Below are 27,245 nucleotides of genomic sequence, written 5' to 3'. Positions count from 1 at the left end.
ATCATGGCAAGTCCACACACGTAAATCTTACCAACAGCAAAGCTGATGTGGTATCCTAGACGAACGATGTTCCTGTCCGTGAAAAAGCTAGCCCACACAGTATCGCCAAAAAAAGTGATTGGCTCCGGCAATGGAACGATGGGTAATCCGTAATCTGCGGTATCGTACTCGTCGGAGAACTCGTACTGACCACCCTGTAATATAATCGTCAGAGAAAACCTGTCATGCCGGAATCGCATTTTTTTTCTTTCTATAATTCATTAACACCAAGGGCTTACAGTGTAATTCCACAGTATGTCATGCTGAACGTTAAGTGAAAAAAAAAAGTGGCGCATTCATTTCAAGCTTAATCGATTGCGATGACGGTCTTCTGCATTCAATTATCTCTGTTATTTACTGAAAAAATACTGCATATTTTATTTTATGTTTTTTTTTTGCGTATGTATACTGCTCAATGCAATCACTTATGTGTGTCTATTTGTGTACTGTTATCGATTTATTTCACTTGCTATTCTTTGTCGTTGTGCTTTTGAAATTTATATTCAATTTGTATCTGATTGAATGCGGAAATAAATCAAATCAAATCAAATCAAACAGAATTGTGGGGATTTTCACAAAATATCGACTTTGAGTAGGCTAGTAGACGAGGTTATGAAATAGCTATAGTCATGAATTGCACGTCCAATTTTCCAACAAATTGTACACAGAGGCAAGTTAAATTATTTGGTTAAAATTTAGCATCTGTTTACCTATTGGAAGCCATCATTGTCAAGTCAAATAACTCGACTTAATCATTTGGTTATTTGTTCTCCTTTGATTGCCTGTAAAGTTCATGTGCTCAGTCATGAATGACATTAAATATTTTGTCAACGTAATTTGGTATCAGTGGAAAGAGGAAGAGTTTCCCCTTCCTCTCAACTAACATTACGCTCTCACAATTATGAAAACGTAGCCCTCTACAGTTGGATTACCTTCTTTTTACACGCACTGTATTATATTGATATGCATAAATTATATTTCATCAAGCCGGTACGCTTTGACATAAAATTTGTATTATGAACATAGATAAAATTGTTGAAATGAAGTTGAAATCTTTGCATCATTGTCTTTTGCTCCAACGTCGTTATGTTTCAATACTATAGTTTCACAGGGGAAATATACACTCGAATGGTTGCCCATATAGCTCGGTCTTGGGGTGGCATTGGAAGTGGTGTGCTGTGCCAGTATGGTATGCATCACGCATCGCGCATTTCGGGACCAAAGCCTGGCAATCAGAAGGGGAAATGCAGCTGGTTTTGCAGATTTTTTTTTTTTTTTTTTTTGCAGCATCTTCCAAATTGTAATTCAACTTAGCCTTGGCTTGACAGCAACACCTTAAATGTTAAATGTTAAACTTCAATACATAAGCCGAGTAAAAGATCTGACGCAATCATTTGTGGCTTGTGATTGAAACACTGTTTCCCAAAATGCATTTGCTTCAGTTTGACACTCTTATAATACAGTTTGCAAGTTGGCATTTTTCGCGAAGTAAGGCAATGGAGATGGAGATTACCCCAGCAACAATATCAGTCCCCAGACCGACATCCAATACGTCTTTAAACTGCTCAATATGCATAAAGTTGAACGTCAAACGGATCCTTTCGGCGTTCGGGGCGTAGATGATATAGTTGCAGGTAAGAAAATCATTGTATTCGAGTGGAAAGTTAGGCGAGGTGAGATTCCCCGTTGTTTGGTTGTAGAAATATTCATTGCAGTTTCCTCGACCTGATTATGAGAGAATTGAAAGGAAATGGTAAACGTACATTGAAGCATTATCTAACAGGGTCCGTGTGAGGGGCAATTTGGATATCACCTTGCAAAAGAAATGATAGCTAGCATATTTTTCAAGTTTTCGATTTTATGAGGTTGAAATTTCCGAATTCTCTGAAGAGAAAATCATAATGAACTTCTTTACTCAGCGTATAAGTCATGGTATATCTTCACTTAATTTTAGTTCATTTCAGCTTTAGTCTATCTTCCATCCAACATCCAACAAAGAGTAAAACAAAATACTAAGCATGCATTACACCATAACATTGTTTGATCAGTTTGAAAAAAAAAATGCGTAATGCAATGTGAATCGTGAAGTATATTTATGTACAATTCAGTAGAATAACTAAGAACATCAATGCATACGTTGAAAGGTTGACAGAAAAGGAAATAAGGAAAAAAAAATGGTCCACTAAAAAGCAAGGCTTGTGTTATTTAGATCACTCAAAACCTAATATGTTGCTAAACAACATCATCATAAACGGTAATCACTGAGTACAAAAAAAAAAAAACAATTTCAGACTAATCTTCAAATGTTAAACAGTGAATACATGCACACATGCGCATGCGATTGCCCACTCATGTAAAAATGAAATAAATTAAAACCAAGAAAAAAACATATACACACACAACAGACGCAACATTATACAAGGAAGAGGAAACAATAATATTACAAAACAACACGGTACTAGAAGAGAGAAGAAAGAAAAAAGGAAAAGGGGCACAGAAGACTTTGCAAAGTCCGGGTTCTACTTGTTACTCAACAACTGCTTACAGGGAGAATTTCAATGCGCGTTACAGACTGTAAGAGAATCTTTTAGATTACTATGCGCTATTTGAATGCAAATAATTATCATTATTTCTGTTATTATTGTTATTATTATCATTATTATTATCATCATCATTATCATTTTATTATCATTATTTCTCTTATTATTATTATCATTATTATTATTATTATTATCATCATCATTATCATTTTATCATCATTATTTCTATTATTATTATTATTATTATTATCATTATTATCATTTTCATAATTGCTGTTGCTACTACTACTTCTACTGCTATTATCATTATTCCTTAAAGGAAAACACAATGGGATGTCATGTTTGAAGACAACATAGAAAGTTCCCTTGCTGACTATGAAGCAAGATATAACGAATTATCCCCATCCACCCCCCCCCCTCCGTACCATTTATATAACAATGCATGCTTTCCAAATTCAATCCAATTTATGCTAGCTCTGTAATGATGGTTGTTCTTTAAATTATTATTTATCAGTTATTTTCCAAGATACCAAACGTTCGGCTAGCACGTGTCACAAACTTTGATAAAATAAGCCAGTTCGGAGATAGCTCATGTGCACATGGGTACAAATGACCTTTCATTTTTCTCACTTGGTTAGGCACTTCACTCTATTCAAAGCGACATAATGCAGCAGCTTGCCCAACATAGCAATTCATGGAACTCGTATTCTAACAAAGAATGAACCTGTGTAGATGAAGTGACCAGAATGGTTCGTCAATCAACACTTTGGGAAGCAGTTATCCATTTCATTGTGCTGTTTTGAATACATTAACAAACTTTTCCTGTTAACATTGCCAAATACCAGGTTTGCTGTCAGGTGGATGTACTGGCAGGCACCATTTTCCAAGGATTTTACATTACAGATGCTTATCTCAGTGAAATTAAAAACCAACCTGTCTCTCGATACAAATGACCTTTTTCTGTTCATGCTCAAACTGGAACCCCGAACTGGCTTATCAATAGATGTCAAACTTCAAATTACTGGGGATGAGCTCCCATGCACTTTCTTCCCTATAAACCTATTTTTTCATTAATCCTAAGTAATTGAGTAGGAGAGTCTAATAACCCTACGAACAATTTGGTGCAATTAATTTTGTCTGTCATAATTTGCGTTAGTGCTGCAATAGCAATCGTATGCCAGAGGCAACAGAGAACAAGGTCACTAGGAAAATTCTGAACTAAGTATGTTGGGGGGGGGGGGGGTGTCAGGAGAGTACCTGAAAGAGCAAGATAACTCATGAAAACTGTAGCTATGTTAAACTGCTAGAGAATCGTCATTTCTTAAAGTGTAGAACGATATCTTACTGGTAACCATACCGCTAATCACATGAAACAAACTCCAGAGTCAAAACTCCGCAGAGTCAAAACTACAAAGTCAAAAAATATGATATATAAATCAAAGTACTTCATCATATTTTAAAGCTTCATTCAGTTTTCAATGGTTTGTTCAACTCAGTAGAAATGAGGCACGGCAAACATACGAGACAATCATTTGCAGCCGCTTACCTGGGTCATTTGTTTCGCACGTGTCGCCATGGTAATGTGATGGGCACTGACACATTCGGGATTCGTCCAAGCGCTCGACGCAGGTGCCCCCGTTCTGGCAGTAATCCGGCGTGCAGGGCTCTGTGGGGGGAAATAGAAAAAAGGAATTGAATTAGGGAAGTCAGAAGAAAATAAATACTCACGTGCAGTAATGATATACTGTCACGGTTTACTAAGTATCTCAAGCACCAATTATGACTCCATCCTACTGGATGTTTCCATCCCCAGTTATTTGGACAAAAATACCTGAGCAGCGTTCAATTCAATTCATTTCAACTCAATTAGATTCAAGTTAATTTCACAAGAAAGCCATCAATAAAGCAATACAATAAGAGCAGAAAATACATCAAGCATGAAAGGCAAGAAAGACAGATTGCGCTTGTCTAGCAATGTTCACTTTTTGTCTACAGTAGAATGAAGATTGACATGACAATGGCGGTAATAAGTAGCGTAGTGGGTATAAGACGGACTTAAACCATTGGTTACACACAAACAAAAAACAAACAGAAAACAGGCATATTAATTTAACATTTTTTGCCATCATTTTTCACAAAGAGGTAGAAGACACCCCCTCGAAAACAGAAACAATAAGAACGTTGTTGATTTAAACATTCCATTCGATGATCACGGACTGGAACAACAAAGGTGAATATCATTCAATTGTATTCAAAATGATGCGATCTTTTTTAAATTTCTTAAGTATCCTGGCAAACTTTTTTTTTTTGTAATCTGTGTTGATTATCATGATATAGGTACAATTCTCAAGCGCAGCTGCTACATACACTATGCACTTTTTGTGCTGTAATAGGAGACTTCTGTCTGTTGGATTTCTTTCTCGATTACATATTTACTAACAATTCTTTTTTTTTAATGTCATCAGAGTCACTGTGCTGTCAAGTAGCCAGTTTTGCCAGCCTTATTTTAACGTGCCGTAACAATTTGTTATATTCCCACAACTGAATATCTCTTTTATGTATTATTTAGCCCACCATATTCTCTCTTTTGTTGTGTTAAATTATTTTTATTGTCTGTATGTCTTACATGATACATTTACATATTTTGTATTACTTATAATGTTTGATGTATATGTATCACTCATAGGCCTTTTTAGGCCGGCCGTCTGTGTGACGGGTGTGATTTCTAATAAAGAATAAATTAACTAAACTAAACTATATACTAATAACAGTTAAAAATGCAAAAATGAAAACAGTTAGATGAAACATCTGCAATATTAAAAAAGTGCAGAATGTATACCAGATTGATCTAAAATGTTAAGCACACGTGGTGGAGATGAGCTGTCAACGTATTCGAAATGTCGATACCACCTGACCGGTTCTTGTCACCCCTCCATCTATCGAAATATTCTCGATTCTTCCATCATTTCTCCTCCTGCACGTACCTCCATCGCAATATACATCTCCCTGCCAATTGCTCAATCCTTTACAACCCTCTTTCTTCCCTTTGATTCCTCCCGAGGTCCTCTTACAGAACTACCTCGTTCACAAAGTAGTAGGGCCTACGCCCCAAACCTGTGATATTATGGAACCAAGTCCGAGTTATATAAGATTTACGCAACATGTCGGCAGGATATGATACAACAATTCTGTGTTTGCACCTTTAGGATGTACTCAGATGTGACTCAACTCAGTTTTACATTTGAAAGGGGGATATGTCATTGTATACAACATGACCGTTCTTTACAACTCTGCCATTGATTTTCATCTCTTGATTTTGACCGGTTTTAGAGCGCGTATCTAACCAGCTCCACTTTATTATGACAGGATGGCCTGCAGAGAAAGCCATAGGGCCAACTGCTCTAATGTCGTACAGCAATGGTGTTCTGTTTGAAATGAGCAAAACACACACATACGCACACACACAATACACACACACACACACCGCACGCACGTACGAACATTGTGTTCTGCTGTTTTCTTTATTGTCAGTGTACCATGGCAACACATTCCAATTAATAATCATAATCCATGGGTGTGGTGTTGTTTTATTTTGTTCCGCAACATAGCCATTCATTCCAGCTCATTGTCACTGTCAACAAAGGATCCACAATTAGTATGCATGTGTAGGTATTCTATAGGTGTAGACGTATGCATGTGTTACAGTCGGTGCATTTTGGAATATTTCCCCAAGCGGATGAAGCAAGCTTTGTGTTTGTATTTAGACCTGCACACGAAGCAATCCCTTGTTGCATGTTCACTGACGAGATAATACATAAAAGCCTTGAGGGGGTAGGAGCCATACCTGCTTTGATAGGATGGAAATCTATGAACTCAACTTCGAGTATCCCATCCCATGTCTGAATCATGACAGCTTTGTATAAGTTTACGTGAGTGTGTAATGCGGTATGTGAGTAAATGTGTGTGTGTGTGTGTGTGTGTGTGTGTGTGTGTGTGTGTGTGTGTGTGTGTGTGTGTGTGGGTGGGTGGGTGCGTGTGTGCGTGTGTGTATGTGTGTGTAGTAGTGAGAGACTAGCTATTGTGTTTGGGTGGTTACGTAAGTAGAATGAGGATTCTGCTCTTGAAGCAATCTACAATTCACATAAAAATGCGGAAATACATCTGTAAGCTTAAGTTGGTGTTTCGTTGATTCTCATACCCCCCCCCCCCCTCCTATTTTGTCATTGTCAATCTTTCTCTTTCTCATCAATGGCAAAATTGTTCACCAACGCTATTTACAGCACGTATGGGAGCTGAGATACTAGTATTCAACAGCGGTTTACGAGAGCGAGGTGAGAGACCTTTGCTTACAGTAGAGACAAAAAAAAAAGAAGAAGACTCCATTTAGTTCAGAGATAAAGAACGAGCATCCGATATTGTTACCAAACATAATTTTATGTTGTGTGAACATGAGGGAGTTGTATTGTGGCTGAAAGAACACACCATAAAAATGAAGCAAAAATGTTAAAGTGTAATGTTACAATAGTATACAGAGGGTCAAGCAATGGAAGACAAAACAACAACAGTACTTTAACTTTCACCGGAAACAGAATGTTTCATAGATTTTCCAAAAGCTACTCTTGTTTCTTTTGAAGTGACTATTTTATCTTAGATATGTGCTTACTCATGCATGATTAAACAAATCAATTTCATTTTCACACAGAAGTTAGTCAATAAGTGTAAAAATAGTCCTGCAAAGATATTTTGCTCAAAATGGGTTCTTTCAAAAGTTAATCTATTTTGATGAACGGGAAGTTACTTTTTTGTATAATGTAATCTATTGTCAATACAGTGTAACATATGTCGGCATAATTATGTGAATTACATATGCATCGATATACATTTTCATATTGTACGGTCGTACGAAACGGTTATAAGGTAAAGATGTAATGCCATGTCATACTGAAGGTAAATACTAACAGAGGAAACATTTTAATAAAATCTTAAGAAAAATTTGTAAATGCAGAGCACCATGACGATTTTTCAATGCAATCTAAACTTCTTTTTATTTTTTTGACAGAACACTATAGAAAACATTTCGCTCTTTTTTATTACAAAAGTAATGTAAACGGTAAAGTTTGAAAGAGTCAGAATGTACAACAGCTGCAAACATAATAATATATCATTATAATGACAAAAAATTGTAATCAATCACGAAGGAGAATAATGATGTAATGTACGAAATAATGTACGGAAGGACCCACTGAAAAGACAATGCGTGTAATATGTGGGTCCCTTTGGAGGAAAAACAGAGCTTTTTACTATTGGAAGATGGCTCCATCCTTTAAGATCCATCTTCCTATTATGTTCCTGTACATTTCATGATTATCTTGTCTAGGCGCGGGAGATTGTCAAGCTCTAAAACTGTATGGGTGTGAATAGGAATGAATACCTTCAGGTGTTATCAATTTGAGCTACAAATAAGCGCTCCACGAACCCACATACTAACTGTTATCCGCCCCTGTCTCTGACTGTGTTACCCAAAATAGCCGTTTAACATTACCAGTTTATGAAGGTGACATAAAAGTGAGCGACCAGATTGGAAGGACTACGATAGTGTAAATAAATACCATGATAATTGTTCTTTGATAACATGATATAATGGATGAATAATCATTTTTACAGATTTTGGAGTAGGATGAACTGGAGTGTTTCTCACTAAGTTGAGTGATATTTTGCATCTCAGGCTGCGAAGTTCGGTTTTGTTTGTTGCTGTTTTATGTAGATGCCATGTTGTGGAACAGTGTCCAAAATGTGAAATCACATTCAGTAATCGTGTTGACCTACAAAGATAAAGTAAACTGAAACAAGACAATATCAAAGAAGTTTGAACAAAATCGGACGTGAAATCGGTAAGGTGTGTATTAACAGCCACGAAGTCAATGAGTGTGTACATGGATTTTATTGTTTATCTCTCCTTGATATAACTGCCCGCTTTTCAGCTAGTTGCCGCGACCAAAATGGTTTGCCAAATCGCCGCCTTTCTACATGGCAAAGCTCATCGGGATTCGAACACGAGACATCCGGATGTCTCGTGTTCGAATCCCGATGAAAACCCATTTTCTTTGCTCAAAGTTTTCGCTATTTGTTATTATTACAATTGTTTCTGGTCAGTTTTCCCTTCCTTGTTTCAATATATATATATATATATATATATATATATATATATATATATATATATATACATTGGTCACGGCCAATTTTCACGGAAATAAATATGTATGGAGTTGATATAACCCTATAATAGAACTGAAATGCATTAAAAGACATTCCCAATTATTGAGTTATTAAGACACTCACAAGTTGGGAGATTTGAGTTTAAAGGGTATGTACAGTTCTGGTCGAGGTGAGGATTTAGCTTTTACATTTTGCGCGATATTCAGTAACCACTCTATGAGATGTCAAGGAGCATGCAATTCTAAGGGGCATCAAAAGTTTATTTGATGAAAATCGGTTATGAAATGGCTGAGATATCCAAAAACAAGGTGAAACAAAGAGATCCTAAAGTTGTGGCATGTCGCCTTTTACTATTATCACTTTTTTTGGATGTCTCAGCCATTTGAAAACCAATTTTCATCAAATAAACGTTGAATCCTTCTTAAAATAGCATGCTCTTTCATATTTCATATGAGGTTTCTCATTATCTCACTTAAGAATTTTCAAAACATGAATCCCCACCCCAACCAGTACTGTACAGTCCCTTTAACTTCACTGGAGCCTAGCCTAGCCATGAGGCAAGTCATACACACTTCAGAAGCACTCCTATAGAATATCCATGTATATGCGTATGTATATGTTTTATGTCAATGTATATATATGATATGTATATATATTATATATATATACATATGTATAATATATATACGATATATACAACTTGTTTTAGTACTACATTATATACTTTAACTTTTTTGTACATGAATATATATTTCTACATGTTTATTTCCATGACAAAGAGAAATTTGTGAAACTTCACACTTCTCATCCTAACCCTGTGAACACCCCCCCCCTCCTCTCGAGAAAAGAACAAAAAAAAAAATCATACAACAAATGATGCTCACTTCCTGAAACAGGCTAGACAGGGAGAGAGAGAAAAGAGTGGTGAAAGATATGATCGTGGAGAAACAACATTCAACGTAAGATTGCGCCGTAATCTAACCTGGAACAATAAGTATATACCTTACGTCTAAAAATGCTCCTCTTCAACTCCGTGCATTGCGTTGAAGCTAAACATTCACCATTTTGATGTAAAGGGCCTCGATGCGAACAATGTTCTTCATGACAAGCTACACCCCTATACGCGCCACTTTGATAATGTTACCCCGAGATATAGTATAATTCTCTTTATTGGATATTTGTCGTAATTGTAATCGCCTTTACCAAATGAACAGTAGACAAAAAAAATAAAAATAAAATAAGAGCAAAAAATATTTCATGGCTTGTTTCCAAGCAGTTCATTATGCGATTGGCGGATTATTGTAGTGCATTCAACTTGCCGTGAAGTTACAACGCACCCTTTTCCCACTGATGCTCCATCCCCGTCACCTCTTTTTAGGCTTACAATAGAATGTCAATGTTTATCTTTGCGTGGGCATTTTTCATTACATAAATAAGAAGCTCACATTCCTTTGCCATGGTTACCAGATGGTATGGAGATCGTTCTGTGCTTGACCAAGCAAAGGTGCGGGTCAATGAATATACGAATGAAATCTGTGTGATTCGATGCTATATGCAACGTTGGGTTTGATACTAGTCCTGGTTTCTATTTGTGTGCTTATAAAGTGTGTTTCATTATATGGGCTGGGCCAATTCTAGGCCTATTTTTCTTTTGCCTCTAGATGTATATACTGCGGTGAAATATTGTGGTCTTGTTGCGATCTCATGAGTAGTATACAACTGTTTATGATAGATTGTCTAGCCGCGAATAGAGTTGAGGGCAGTTCAGTCAAGTTGAAAAACTGTGTCAACTCGCATTGCGAGCCCCGTATTTGACCTCACCATAGAGGGTGGCTCTGCCGCGCATGACGCGATTTGCTGCTTTTACATGATCATAATGATTAAGCCCCAAATAATTCATCATTCGCAACTTGTTTTGCAACTTCATTGGGCCACTGCTTCTCACGGGGAGAGAGAGGGAGAGAGAGAAAGTTAGTCAATGCCCTAACCAGGAATTTCCTATCTATTTGCGCAAAGAAACAATCGTTATTTGCTGATTGGGTCGGGAAGAAAGAGAAAATAAACAGAGTGCGAGGTCGTCTGGATATAAGCCTGTGCCTAGCGATTCGTTCCTCTTAGCAAATAAAAAGTCACTAGCTCGCACAAAATTCATGCCTCCTTTGTGTTCATGACTGGTGTCTGTTTACAATTGTCTCTTTCAATCATGCACCAAGAAAAAAAAGAAGATAATTGATGAGTAAGATTTGATATTGACCCCTTTTTTTCGAAAGTGTGTTTGTAGGTTTTTCTTTTTAACTTTGCTTTCTTAACATGAATCTAGATAACTCCAGTGAGTAACGGTGAATATGATCATTATTGTACATCATTTTCTTTTTTTAAATTGCATTAAATACTTTCTCTAATGGGAATAAATTGTTTTAACTTTCCCCATTTTCAATGTACGTTAAAACCTCTTAAATACTTTCTCTAATGATATTCCTTTATCAGTCCTCAAGTGTTGCAAGAGTCAACTTCCGTTTTGTGATGAGGGGGATGTTACAAAATTTACATCTTCCACCTAGATCCAACAGACATTTTTGAAGAGTTTCATAAACTACAAAACAAAACTTTTGGACTGTATATTCATATTCATATTATTATTCTAATCATTCATTAGATGTCACTTTAGTATCTTCTATGTCTAGATACACCCTCACCCCCCCCCCCCCCCAAAAAAAAAAGGAAATCCTTTTGATGTGTGTTGGGTATGCGTTTCATTGAAAAACAAAACAATGTCTTTGCGGTCCTTAAAGTTTTCGAGCCTTCATCCAAACATACTGTCTCATTACAGGGTCATTACAGTCCAAAATAGCATTTGCTTTACATATGAGAAGGTTTCTGATGTGGGGGTATGAAATTCAGTGAGTTGACGTATTTTATGGATGATTAAGAATTACTTCACAGCTGTGACGTCATTGAAGCAAGTAGAATTCGTCCTCGGTGCCAGAGGAAGAGCACACCAAGCCGTAATGAAATCATATTGAAATTTCTGATTAGTTTGAAAACATCAAGGTATTATTTAAACCATCATATTCGCGTAAAACTTTTTATTGTTTTCATTCTGACTGCCAACGTCTATTTTCAAGTTGAAAGAAAGCTTAAGTATTCAAATTCATGAATTTCTTCCGTCGAGATGTTTTCATTGCAACTGATTGACAAATTGCCCTACATCGACGTAAATTTGTCAATCTGTCAATCAATTTGTCAATCAGTTGCAAAGCTCAAGTATTTGCACATTTCAAAGTTTTATTTTCAAGTGCAACTTATGAGAATGACCCTGTTTTCAAATGCCTTTAGTTTGTTTTTTACCATTTTTTATACTATCACAGTTTTTAGTGTGTCTCTTATCATCATCTTAATATGAGTAAAAAGAGTAAGCTATTCGAATTTCCGTAAGTTATCATCAAGACATGTTACACGAAGTCTGTATTATTCTATTCCCGAAAAAAGAAAATGAAGAATGGTTTCTGGGTACTAGTACGCACCCTTTTCTACAGTATCAATTATCTTATCATGTTTCATAAAGTTGTATTCTTTTTTCTTTTTTTGAGTAGCCGCTCTCTGCACGATCATTTTCAATGGCTTAAAAAGCACAGGCATGAATAACAGCACACACTACGGGGTAGCAAGATAGTAATTATATTCTCTCAAAGAAACACTCAGAAACGGTGATTATACCAACATGCAGAGAATATCCACGAAATTAGACATGTTAGGATTCTGCATGGCAACTGAATAAGACTTCCTATCAACTGCATTACATCTATTTTTTGTCTACCTGGATTTTGCTTTAAAAATATACACATTTGGACGAAACACTTTTGCTTAAAAATGAACACGTTGCATAATATGCATGCAACACGGGACCCTGTGGAAGAACAGACATATTTTGCAAATAACACTAAACGGGCATTCTCCCTTTTCTTCTGTACGTATATGCAATGTATATGCAACTTGTAATGTGTGTATTTTTTATCTGAAGACGGAAATAAAAGCAACAACAACAACAACTGTGAGACAGTCTATATTATCGGGAACATTGATTGCGCCTGCTTTGCTTACTAATCTTAGTGGATGAATGTCTACAATCATCATTATCATTGATATTACAGGTGCCCACTGGGGAGCAATTAAATCCTATTAATCCACTCGAATGAATTCGAACTGGGAACCTCAAGACAAAGCAATTTTGCTCTATGGATATTAGGCACTGGTCTATCTAACCACTCCCCATACATACACAGAAGCACTAGTTTTTTAAAGCTCTTGAGAATGAGTGTGTGTCCTCTTATGTGTATGCATGTGTTTGTAAGTATTCTTCCTGGCTTTTCATATTCATAATCCGGACCTGACACTCTCAGATAGAGAAATAAGACATTATTCAAACATATACAAGAAATGACACAGGGAACATTAATAGGACACAGTTCATGTCATTAACCGCAAGATTTGGCATCACCTCAAAAAACTGATTCAGTCGCGCCCGAATAATAATATGGTTTGTGCCTTGCTTTCAGAAGAGAAACATTCATTCATTTGTTCTATAAATGACTCTTTCGAGGCTCCAGCTCGACAAGTCGTTGGCATCATTAACGACAAGATTCAAAATCAGCCTTTGAAAGTATGTTGACATGCAATATGCTTTGAATCACAGTAAAGAATATAAATAATAGTAACACGTGAACGTGTTTAAAGTGCACAGGGATATTGCATTAATTATGTAATAAAATGAAATATAAGATTATGTGTTTATGTTTGCATTCAACAAATGAATGAATGAATGGATGTATACCGGTATCAAATACACATCAAACACACACACACACACACACACACACACACACACACACATATACACACATATATATATATGTGTATATACTATATACATCAGCGTGTGAGCATATGTACACAATAGAAACATTAAACATGCACTTGACACAAAATGAAATAATAAAAGAGGGACAGGCAAGAAAGGGAAACGATAAAGGAAATCCAGAAGAATTGCGCTGTTGCGCAAAATAATTATGATAGGTTTATATGTGAACTCTCCATATTTACGTTTCTCTCCAAGATTAAGATTTATCGATCTTTGGTGAGCCATGTACGCTTCATGTCTTTATCGATAGTGGTAATTATGTAATGGTTATCATTCTCCCAAAACATAAACTGTAAGTTAACGATCCGTCTAAAGTAATGGGCTATAGATGGCTGTAATTATCCATAATTTATGCAACAAGTGAAACTATGACCGCTTAACTACCGCAAAATGCTACACTATATTTTTTCAAAATTAAATATCATTAACATTTTATATGAAACGGGTGCTATTAGAAAAGACAGAGTTAAATAAGCGTAACAACAGGTATAGACTCCGTAATCAGAACGCACAGAATGCAGGTCGAGGAGAGTGACGCTCTGAACATTGATAGTCTCAGCAGACAGAAACGTTTCAGTTAAGTAAAGAAAAACACATATAATTATGCTTCTTTCGTTGATATTATGTTCTCTGGGTTCCCCTCCCTTTCTTTCTCTCACTCAGCTGAACAAACATTTCATTTAAAGCCTTACCTTGGGCCAACGCCAGAGTCGCCAGACAGAGAAGAGTGAGTAAAATTAATTTCATTTCTGGGCCGGAGAGTTAATTGCAGCAGATCTCGGAGCACAGTGTATCCCACGCCCCTGCCGATAGTCCGGGTTTAAAATAAGCCCTGCAGACGTTTCACAATTCCGCTTTGCGCGGTGCTGGTGGATAGTAAAGTTCCCTAATCAAAGCAAGAACAATTGCTAGTCTTCTCGTCCGTTCACAGCAAATCTTTCGGTGTACATCAAACTGGACTTGCACTTCTGTTCTTACTAAACGGGCAGTCCAAAATCGCCCCCCTAATTAGTGTGTGTGTTATCAGAGCTAGCACCCCTAATGCGACTCATCTTGCGCAGTGAGCGAGACAGAGGTGTGGTTGCGCGAGTACTGGAGTCCATTCACCTATACAGACCATCGTCAATTACTCGAGATCGTAACAACACGCCCGCGTTGATACCGAGTTAGGCACACATCCTTTATCAACTTTTTTTTTTCCTGTGTGGAAAAAAAAGTGCGTAGAAATGACAATACTGTAACGAACAGATCTTCCAACGACATTCTTACCGATTTTTTTCTTTTCACCAGCAGAATTCTATTCATTCAATTATTTACACTAGAAATGTATTCATTATTCAAATATTTGTTCTAAATCACCTATCATCTCCAGGAGATCAAAGATTAAAGAAACAAAATTGCTAGGTCTCCGGGTATTGTGACATTTCCTTCTACTATTTCAGTTCTTTCTCTATTCTAGCACTTCATGATCTATGCTGACCTTTATTCTGCAAGACCTGGTTAGTTGAGGTTTGCCCGTTTTTTGTTTGTTTTGTTTTATTTCGAGTTTTTCACCATATTCGTGTGATAATATTTTGTTAGCAACACAAAGCAAGCTGAACTCTATTGTTGGATTTGAGAGTCAGTTTTAGACATATTTCACTCAAAACGTACACATTATCACTTCTAGAAAGCTGTGTTTATCACTTTTTTAATCTCGAGTACGATATTATTGTGAATAATCCAACTTACTGATTAAATTCACACAATCCAATTTGATGGAAAGGAAAAAGGCGTGAAATTAATTCCATGTCTGGAAGATGAGGAAATGCAATTTTCGCTGCCATTGGAAAACACCTTTTTTTATGTTAACAGATGATAAAGAATCTTGAATCTTATGCAGGTAATGGACAAAATTGCGAGGATAACAAACATGACATAGGAAAATTCTCGTTAAGAAGATAATTACCTAGCATGGGATTTCGAATGATTTTTCAAAGACAACTGTATCTTGTTAATAATTACTGCATGTCTAGTTTCACCTTTCTCTTCCTCTCCCTCCCTCCCTCTTCCTTTTTCTTTCTTTCTATCTATCTTTCCGTCTTTCTTCCGTCTTTGTATCAATTTTTATCTGTCTATCTATCCATGACCCTCTCTCAATCTCTTTTTTTTTTGGGGGGGGGGGGTTCTCTCTCATTGCGCAGTATATCTTTTCCTCTCCCCTTGACGTGCATATTATTCTAATGCCTGCTTCAATACCGCCGATAACACGATTGTATTCGACAGAAGTATACCTCAATGGATTGACAGAGAGTGCACTACACCATGAAGGTATTGTTAAGCCCACAGGGTTGGGCGTTGTATGCCATTAAGGATTTTGGGGGGCAGAACAAAGAGATATGATCTGCCTTTGAATTTCGCCTTCACCTATGGAGGCTTTGGTTAAAGAGCAACGCTAACCTTTCCTGCGTAGGCCGGCGCACTTAAGTGCGCCACGCCTCGGAATCTGGTGATGATTTCATGTACATAGAATCAGCTTATAGGCGTATTCACATAGTGAGCGTTTTAATAGCCTGCCTTTCTGGGTGACTTGGCGGAAACCTTTGTTTTAATGCTCCTAATAACCCACTCATAATTAGCAAACGCGCAGTAAGTTTGCGCACCTCGTTAACGGCGTCTTTTTTTTCTAATAAAGAGAACTCTTGGCTAAATCTTAATAGATCCTATAGATCTTAATAGATCTTAATCATCCTTATTCGTCTGTCATGGGGTTTAAATTGCCTGGTCCAGACACACACTGACTTACTAAAAAGGAGGCGAAAACAAAATGACGTTTACATCTTTTCCCGATCCCGCTAGGTTTAGGGCGTGGCAGGATGCAAATGCGTGAATGTAATAAGAGATGTGTCATAATCACGAAGCGATACCAAAAATCCATAGTTGAATCACGAACGCACACACACACACACACACACACACACACACACACACACACACAAACACACACACACAAACACACACACAAACACACACACACAAACACACACACACACATTCATATACATTATACATAGATCAATGCAGATATTAACTAGGACGTATACTTGATGGGCTTTCAACCAATACTTTCACAGGATGTTTTTGTTAAATTATACAGTCATCATGAGTCTCATCAACCATGTTTTGATAGGCGACCGGAAAGGATATCATATTTAAACTGATTCGTGCGTTTCCTACGTGTATGCGACTTAAAAATTATCAACAAAAGGGTGATAGATTGTTCACGCTTTTTCAATCATAAACTGGGTCATAGCAGAATTATAGCAGACAGAAAGCTGACAAATATCACAATCCTGGCAGCGGGGTGCGACCCCGCGAGTGATGGTTAAGAACAAAATGTAAGAATAAAACAAATTTCGAAGGCTGAAGGCAGTGAGCCATGTTAACAATAGGTCAAAATAATGGTAGTCTGGAAATAATACTCTTGTGGCATTTTTGTCCTAATATAGTAGCTATCGGTACGATTTAATAGAGTAAATACTCCACTTCGCATCGAAACGTCCACCGATATGAACATTACACAGAATTGTGTAGGCCGTTGATCAAATACATTTTCTGATGACAGACGAAACAAACAGTCTATCCAAGAACGATCGACCTATGTATTATTTAGGTTCTTTGGTGTCAATGCGTATTTAATGTTTCTTGTTGTCTGAACTACTGTAATTTGGGTTCTTTTTTGTGCTATCATTACACAAAGTGTGAAACAAATACGAAGTATAAAGTTAGAGGCTACAAGTGGAACAGCCTATAGGTGTGCAGCCCTTCGTTAATGAATTATATGATAGGTTCCCATGGCTGAGCGCCGGGGGCTAAACCTTGTTTTACCGCCCGCCCAATGCTTTTTGATGTGACAATCCGAATCTGGATGATGCAACTCTTGCATCCTTTTATAACGAGTTCTGAGACATTCAATATAGGTTTGCCCAAGTGCTTAACCCAAAATCTCATAATATCATTCTCATAATCTAATTTTTTGTTCTCTTATTCTTTTCTTTAATCTGTACACGTATATCTTAGTTATGTTCGGATGTACACACTATAATATGTTTTATTGTCTTGAAAACAAAAAGAAGTGACTGTATTTCATTTGTAATATATATTAAATGCAGAAAATTCAAAATAATTCATTTGAATTGAAAAAAATGAGATTGAAGATTCTTGGTGGTCAGTCGTCTTCTATAGATTTCAAAATGTGGATATGCCAAATTAATATGGAATTAAACATTGTATGACAAAAAAAAAATTAATTCCTGTGATATTATTTAAAAATACGCATTGTTGGTTAATGGCCTGCAAACTCCTACAATCCGTTGGTAAACGATGGTATGAGTGTTTTCGGTTACAACGATGAAGAAATTAGAGTAATATATCATGTATAAGACGTATTACTTTATGAATAAACAAAGAACTCTCCAGGGTGTATAAGTTGTTACACGGCTTCATTTACACCAAAGTACAACCACTGAAAATATGTTTTGGCAGATCTATTAAACTTATGTTGACATGATTTTGGGAGGAATATATTCACATTTACTCCTGTATTGAAATAAAGTTCAAGATGTATGGGGAATTTTCATCGTATTTATGCAACATAAATTACACATATGGATTGCGCACATTTATCTAAACTTCTTCCCGAAATCCATTCCAGATTAGATTTGTTATTTCTTTGATAATTGATATGATAATGTTATGATATTTCAGATCAAGAATAACCACAAAGACATTTTGCCATCGTTTGATAGGATGAATTTAAATACTCATATTATTGGCGTTTATGAAGGTAGAAAGAATAGTAAGCAGCTCTGCAGAGGGAGAAAGTTTGTTCGCTTAGTGTCAAAATCGTGAATGGTCTTGTTTGCGTAGTGTCGGACTCGTGGGCTGTAGGATTCATGGGTGTCGAACTCGTGACGTGCACACATTTAGACTTCTTCGATGGTACCGGGTGTGTGTAATTTTTCTTTCATTAACTTAAGTCCAAACAAATTAATGAACAATATTTGCTTTATTAAATGATGATGAGTCAAGTAATATGAGACAAGTGAATGATTAACTAAATCCTTGTCGTTTGATAAACCCACCTTATCGTTCGTAAATATTGAAAGATAATGACATTTCGCTCGGCCACCATGCATCATGACGTGAAAGTGCTAATGACCAGTCATTATTCTTAACTAATGACCTGTCATAAGCAAAATTACGTGTTAGGCAAAATAAATAGCTGGTCACGTGTACGCTCTCAACCAGCCATTCGATTTGAATCTACTTTAGAATACAGAATTTCGTACTCATAAAAAGAAACCGTGTTTATTGTACGCCTCATATCTATTCTTCATCTCATTCCTTACTCCCCCACTTCATATAAAGCTTTACTGGGCGTTCAATAGTACCTGGATTGTTTGACAGTCGTTAAAAGGGACCTTTCGTTGGCAGCGAACAAGTAAGCCTTCGAGCTAAATTCGCCATGTTTATGGCCTTCATATACCATTCAAACACGTTCCACTACGGATTGGAAATTAAACAGAAAAAGAAAAAAATATATGACAATTCATCTCACAAGGTAAATGGGGTGAATATATACATACCTGACCTCTATTGGTTATTATCATCTATATAGGACGTTTTATAACAAAACAAAATGACCCCCTCAAAAAAAAAAAGGAAAATAAGGAACAGAGAGAGAGAGAGAATCAAATTTAGCATTTAACTGAGTTTTAGCTTGTAATGTAATGGGCATTGCCAATGTTCTTACTCTATGTATTTTACAAAGCTGTCTACTTCTTATCTTATTTGGCCAGATCTGACTTAATCATTTTATTGCTGCCTGTCCAGACAATGCTAGAGTTGACCATCTAAAAAAAGTTCGAGGAATTGATTCGTCGTTGGTTTCACCGCAGCTGGGAATTATTTTCATAATATGATTGAAAAGTCATAAGAGTATAATTATCTTCTCTATCAGAATCATCGCCAATTTATAATGTATGTGACATTTGTACACGACCGGGTGCTTCTATATGTGTGTGAAGGACTGTATTTTCACGATTTCATCTGGTGTTATCGGATGACACATCCACACTCAAATCCATAGAATTACTGGGAAAATGAGTTAACACGAAACTGATTTAAAAGAGCAAATACTCAGATGTGACAACTACTATTGGTGCCGGAGTGATTTTGACAGAATGTTGTTTGTAAAATATCCATGTAAACAACAAACGAAGACATGCAAAGCAAACAAAATCATATGCTTCATCAATAGCCGTTAATCCCCCGACTTCATCTTCAAAGAAAGCATTATTATGCATCAATAAAGAATTGTTGTTGATTCCACGAATCACTTAGAAAAGTGGATCTTCATATCTACTATAGCCTTATACATTGGCCACATTCCTTTGAAAGAAATATCTTGAGTCAGTTCGTGTTACTTTGTAAGTTGATCTCCACTCACGATAGACATGTTATTGTTGTGTTCTTGTGGGAACACCGCGGTGTGAGTCGATAAGAGTCTAAGGACTCATTTTGAGGATATTCTGAGGCTGCATCTTGCCTAATGCAGGCATCTTTAGCTGGGAAAGATATGGCACTTGTGAACGCTGGCGTAAGCCCCAACAATAATCACAGGGCCATTGGCAGATCATGCATTTCCAAATGTGTTAAAGGTAAATTAGATCACAGCATGACGAAAAAAAAATGGTGATAAACTTAAAGGAACATATTAGCAAAAAAAAATCAGGTTTTACATAATATATAATTATCAAAATAAGATAATGAGAATTGTTGTTGAATCAAAGACCTATGATACTTATATGGAAGCATGTTTGTATGCATAATGTATGTATGTATGTGCTTGGGCAAATTGCCACGGGCTGGGTAATTTCGACGCGGATGTTTTGTGTATACTGTCGCTCTTTTTGGTTTATTCCCTCCCTTCCTCCATTCATTCAAAACCGCATCAACGTAAATGACAATAAAAAATGGTGACTGAAATATTTTCAATTGTATAACATCGAATTCAGGCAGTTGTCCTTTGAAGTTCGTGCGCGCAAAATTTGAAGTGGATGTCACTGGTCACGCCCAATGAAGCACGTACAGACAAACGTGGGATGAGCTTTTATTCTCGACTAGCTGCCGTAACGCTAAGAGCCATCGTGTAATTAACTTTTGACTCCTGCAAGGAATCGGCTAATCATGTAGCCTCCAGTAATTTTATTATACAGCGCTAGTTGCAGCAATCGGAAACATTTTCAGGAGATATTGTGCCTTCATATCTTACCGAAACTTCCTCGAAGCTGTCTATTTGTTGTTCTTTTTTTTTTTAATCTTTTCAGCAGTCCCCTCCGTTTTGTAACAACTTTGATTTTGGTACATGCAGTGATGCTACACAGTAATATGATTGCATTTCCTTTCAAAATATCTTTTGCTTGATCATATGAAATTATTTGCATTACTTTAGGTATATTTGTAAAATGTTACACTGTAATTACATTTGGGATAGAGATGAAATAAAAGTGAAATGAAATGAAATGAAATAGAATGGAATGGGTTGGAATGGACTGGATTGAAATGAAATAAAATGGAAGGAAATAAAAGAGATGTTTGATGTTTGATAGATACTTTATTTTCTGCAAATCAATATACATTGTACATAAACTGAATAATCGTGAACATGGGAAATATACAAAGTATATTTGAAACAGAGTCGTTTGACTTGCATAAACAATGATATAAAAGGAAATTAATGATATTACAGTATGCATGTCTATGCAGCTGGGATTACAATAACAATATTATATTTAGGAAATGATAATGCAGAGGGCCGCCATTGTAAGCATTGCTTGAAAAGATGGCCGGCCCGAGGAAAAGGTAGGTAGGTAAATTGGTAAACAATACAAATTCTGCTGCGAGGATAGCAGGGGAAAATAAACTCTGATGTGTGAAGGTGGTGAATGTGCGTGCGAGTGCTTGAGAGTGCACAGGGGCAGATAGGCTGGGATTTGGAATGATAAAATTGGTTTGCTGGAAGAGGGAATGACTTACGATGTTGCTACTATCGGGAGACCAACATAAGTCTTATAAATTATTCGGGCTTAATTCGTATTTGAAGTATACTGTGATAAAATATGCTTCTTTAAGTTTGCTTTGAATGAAAACAAGGAGGCACACTGTTTCAACTCTTCGGGAAGAGTGTTCCATGTATCCGGACCGTGATGTCTAATCGACTTTTGAGCAAGTAAAAGCTTTGGATTACTTAAATGAAAATCATGGGAACGACGGGTAGGGTATGAGTGAATATGATCATTAGTAACTAGGGCATTATGGAAAAATGGTAATAAATTTCGAATGTGTTTGTACATAAATATAGCAGTTAAATATGAATGTATATCATGGGCCTTTAGGGTTTTTAGGCGATAAAATATGGGATCAGTGTGAGCCAAAAAATTTGAATGTGTGCATATACGAAGAGCCTTTTTCTGAAGAAGAAAAATTGTGTTCAATTTGGTTTTGCTACAGTTGCCCCATACAATATTACAGTACATTACATATGGTAGAAATAAGGTGTTGTATAACATCATTAAAGTTTGATCATTAATTAAGTATTTTATTCTCCTTAACACACCAGTTGCCTTAGATATTGCTGTTATAATATTCTGGACATGAATATTCCAAGTTAGATTGTTATCTAGGGTCACTCCTAGGAACTTGGTTGAATGTTTCTCAGCAATGTTTATATCATCAATAGAAATACTTTGAGGAAGGGTGGGTTGAGATTGAAGCGTATGAAAATGTATAAAACATGTTTTATCAATATTCAATGAAAGCTTATTACTTCTAAACCATTTCGAAATATTACTTAATTCCATGTTAAATGTATCCACCAATGTTACAATATCCTTGTGGGAATAAAAAACATTGGTGTCGTCTGCAAATAAAATGAAGTTTAAACGAGGAGAGGAATTAATGATATCATTAATATAAATCAAAAAAAGTAGGGGCCCGAGGATAGATCCCTGAGGGACACCACATGACACGTTCAAATGGAACGAATGACTGGATTTAAATGCAACATATTGTTTTCGATGACTTAGATAACTTCTAAACCATGACAAGGTAATCCCTCTCACGCCATAATTATGTAATTTTTCAAATAAAATGTCATGATCAATAGTGTCGAATGCTTTACTAAGATCCATAAAAACTCCAATTATGTGCTCCTTTTTAATAAGCGCATCAATAATATTATCAACAGATTTAATTATAGCATAATCGGTAGAAAATCCTTTCCTAAAGCCAAACTGATTCACATTTAATATTTCATTTTCAATCATAAAAGACTTCTTGCGAGAGCAAGAAAGGTCCACTGAATATTTGCATATCGGATGTGCTATAGATCATGACATCCTGGCAAAACTTTTTACTATACTCTGATAAATATTCATATATGTAGAACAAGGTGATATGTTACCAGTAGCAGCAGGACAATCTCAATCACAAGAAGTTATAGCAGTCATTCTTGACAAGTAATTGAGTTGTTTGTTGACGTTGAAGCAGCGAGTACTAAGATTGTACTGTACTGTCTTCGTAATGTAATGTAGTGTTTTGTATATCATTGCTGTATTTCTTTTGTTTTGTTCTTGCATCTGTGTATTTGTTCATCCCTCGTTGTGTAAAAATATGAAAATGATTACCATCAATGCATTTTTTTTTATTGATTATCCGGGTCGGTCAGATTTTAAGGAAACTTTTAATTCCTCGTTGGCTGCTTCCCTTCAGCTTTATGTATTCCGTAGATCCATTTCCTCTATCCAAACCACGAAACATGCAGTCACCTGTGCATGTACTGAACAAGACACAATACTTACCTTTTCCTCCAGGATATTATGAGGTTTACATTTGGTTTGACAATGTAAATGTAAATGTAAATGCAAACTCCTTGTCATTCATCTAATCAATCCTGTTTACAGCCATAAAATTCTGCTATAATTTGGATACTTCATAATGTCTCGAGCATCTTTGATACAAAATGTGTGTAATTATGGTATTGTATGGTGCACATTTTCCAAAGGAAAATTAAAATAAAAATCATCTTGTATCAAATCATTACTACATACGTGAGCATTTTCTATATACTATTCATTATTTCAACCCCTTCTAATGTAATGGTGCGTTTAAACAATCATGTTGTATTGTCACATTGTCAGCATCCACACAGAGCCCGTCCGCCGGAAGATAATGATTTATTCCACTTCCATGAGTATTCATAATTTGTAAAAGCTCAGTTAAAGAAACATTGGTTGCACTTATAGTCTGACAACTCTTACTGTTTAAAAGATCCCAATACATGTACTTATACTTTAGGTTTGCCGATCTTATTTGGACCGTGCCAAAGACCGTAAAAGAGCATTCACATCCTCACCATGCATCTGTCTCCTTTTATATAGTAAATAAGGAATATCTTATTTGCCAATAGCAATTCACTTTCTCAAACATCAAAATCTACGACATTATCTCCAAAGCTTCTGTTTAGGTGGGTTTTCCTTCTTATAGCCTGGTTTTGAAAATTACTACACCTTATGGGCAGCATCAAAGCATTATCGTGGCGCAGAATTCACATTATGCTGTCATTGACTGTTTCCACTTACACACGCCAATATCTTGTGTAGCCTGTAAAGAGACCTACAAATTTGAGAGTAACGATGATCTAACTGTTCCTGGCTTGCATATTCATAAATACTTTCCTTCCGTAATTCCTGAAAAAACAGTAAGGTTAATACATCCGTGTAGCCGAACTGAGAAATTATTGTATATGCACCTTCCCCCATTCCACTTGAAAGACAGCTCTCTGGGTTTAGACGAATCATGAGTGATATTGATTGGGGTATCACTCCTCAATATTCAAGCATCTTGCATTTCTTAACTTCTTATACACTTTGACTGCAAAGTCACAACCAGTGCACGTCTGATAACTATCACATAAGTCAACATATACATTTTGGATGTTTTGAAACAATTCGAGGGGAAACAACATTGTAGTGCATGCCCGATAAATACTTAGCAAATAAGTCAACATATCAATTTTGGATGTTATAAAACAATTTATGGGAAACTATAAGGCAGCTCACGTCTGATAACTATCATATTAGTCAACATATACATTTCGGATGTTATATGCAACAATTCAAGGTAAAAAATAGGGCAGTGCACGCCAGATGAGCACTTATCAAATAAGATGTTATGAAACAATCCATGGGAAACAATAGGGCAGTGCGCGTCTGATAAACACTTATCAAAATAAGTCAATATATAAAATTTGAATGTTATGAAACAATTAGTGGGAAATGATAAGGAAGTGGACGTTTGATAAACACTTATCAAATGAGTAAACATATAGATTTTGGATTCTATATAACAATTCATACGAAACAATGGCATAATCATTCAATTTGATGAAATTCTTGCGTCAAGTTGTTTTCATTGCAACTGATTGACAAATTGCCCTACATCGACGTAAATAAGTACTGAATTGATGCGTGTTTTAGTAGTGGCCATGACAAATGAAATCACGGGCATAGCCTACATACTCTGGCAGGATTCGAACCTGCGACCTCCTCATTACCGGTCATGGCTACTGGGCCAAAACCATTAAAAATGTACAATTCAGGTTTTGAAATTTTGAAAAAATAATGTTTTCTCAAAAACATTCCGACAACGAAAAATTGCTAGAGGATACACTGAATTTCAACTTAAACAAAAATGAGCAACAAATGTTGCAAACTTTTTATGTTCTGAAATTTGAAGCTGAACATGAAAATTTCACCACTGTAACTTACGTTACTGCGCTTATTTTTCTTTGACCATATTCATTCTGTTTAGGGATGGACAATGCAACTATCCTTCTATTGGTGGATAGTTTCGAAGATATGACCATTCTTATTTCAATGTGCCTGCTATATTTTTCATTCATTTGATGAGTTACTGTAACCGTGAATTAAGATATTGATAGATATGATGGAGGTTGTTAACTATGTAAAGTTAGATTGTTTCCTATATTCTTTTTATTCGTACACATAGAACTTGCAGAAAACTGCCAAATGATTTTAGATGGATTTGTCCTACACATATTCTCAAATAATCTCAATAACCATATGACAAATAAAAATGTGACTGTTTAAACCTTGGTAACGTTTGTTACGCATATGAGTCACGTATGTTACATAAATATATTAAACACTAAAAAAGAAGATAAATTTTAAGAGTTCTAATAAATATCAAGAGTACCAGCGTTGCAAGACCTTCAGTACTTCTGGAAGCAGATTTATTTAATTGCCGTCTGAGGTTATCGTCCTTATAGTATAATCTACCATACATTTGGCCTAATATGAAAAATTGGAATAAGATATTTAAATTTCAAGAGTTTATTTTGTCTGAATATTATGAGTTTCACTGCAAAATTACCTGTTGAAGTGCCCTGTTTAAAACCAAAGGAATGCATTTATATAAGAGTCACTAAAGACATTGTCAAGAACCCCTTAAATGTATCAGTGTGTACTTTAAACAATTGTAACGTATGTTTCAAATGTTTCCAGATTGAAATATTTATCACTCGAAAGTGGAGATGCATTGGAAAGTGCATTAAAAAAGAATGATGCATCGCCAAACAACATTGCACAGTGTGAGTGCACAAGCTGGTCAGCACTTAACTGTTTAGCATATCAAAGTTTACATCAATAAGGTATCAGGCATAAGAGTGAACAATGTGAAATAAATCACAGCGAGCCCATGAAGTTTAAAATGCAAACACCAGCACTGCTTTATGATTAATAATGCATGATTATCACGAGTTTCATTAATGAACAAACCATGCATTAGTGTTGCTTAAAACGTACAGATTTCTTGGCACATTATTCAATAATGTGCCATGGTAAGTTTTAAGCAACAATAATGCATGGTTTTGGTAATAGTCACAAAAATACAGAATTATGAACAATTTAAGAGTGGTCACGTAAATAGACAGCTTTCTCACGGTTTTAGATTGAGAGTATAACTGACCTATGACACACTAGTCTATAAAGACAACAATGATAAACACAAAAAGGCGCACCTTTCATAATTTGGATGCCCCCTTGTTTTGTTCTTTTTTTTGGGGGGGGGGTGGAAGAGGCAATGGAAAACACATAGAAATGTCAGAAGAACAAATTGCAATTCTTCTATTTCCATTACATAGAATAAAAGTTCGGTGACATATAAAATGTCTTCAATGTATATTACATCATTGTAAAAGACAACTGTAAACTCACAATCTGGTATTTTTCTGCAAAAGGCAACAAGGTATAATGGGTAAGCCAGTGTAGGAGAGAATAATGCAAAAGTCGCAAGTTGTATGAAAGTGAAATTATATAAAATTTGGTATAAGAGCGTTAGTATGACGCTTTCTTCTATTTTCTTGGTTAAACATCATATTTTCATTAATATCTCGGAAGAGTTTAGATTGG

The 27,245-nt window shown here is 36.0% G+C and overlaps 1 protein-coding gene across 1 annotated transcript in view; it reads right to left on the bottom strand.

Moving 5' to 3' along the window:
• Nucleotides 1-25,376, bottom strand: part of LOC139742867 (uncharacterized) — a 66,969-nt gene extending 41,593 nt beyond the window's left edge. The window contains exons 1-4 of the mRNA XM_071653380.1: nucleotides 25,352-25,376; nucleotides 4,126-4,245; nucleotides 1,553-1,764; nucleotides 32-194 (exon numbers count right to left, since the gene is read on the bottom strand). Of these exons, the coding sequence (XP_071509481.1) occupies nucleotides 32-194; nucleotides 1,553-1,764; nucleotides 4,126-4,245; nucleotides 25,352-25,376 (520 nt within the window). The remainder of the gene's footprint in view (nucleotides 1-31; nucleotides 195-1,552; nucleotides 1,765-4,125; nucleotides 4,246-25,351) is intronic.
• Between the last annotated feature and the right edge of the window lie 1,869 nt (nucleotides 25,377-27,245).

Source organism: Diadema antillarum, unplaced genomic scaffold (assembly GCF_040938485.1).
Source record: "Diadema antillarum isolate AM-2024a unplaced genomic scaffold, OU_Dant_1.0 seq00001028_RagTag, whole genome shotgun sequence".
In the NCBI taxonomy this organism is placed as follows: domain Eukaryota; kingdom Metazoa; phylum Echinodermata; class Echinoidea; order Diadematoida; family Diadematidae; genus Diadema; species Diadema antillarum.
This window is presented reverse-complemented; position numbering and strand designations above follow the sequence as displayed.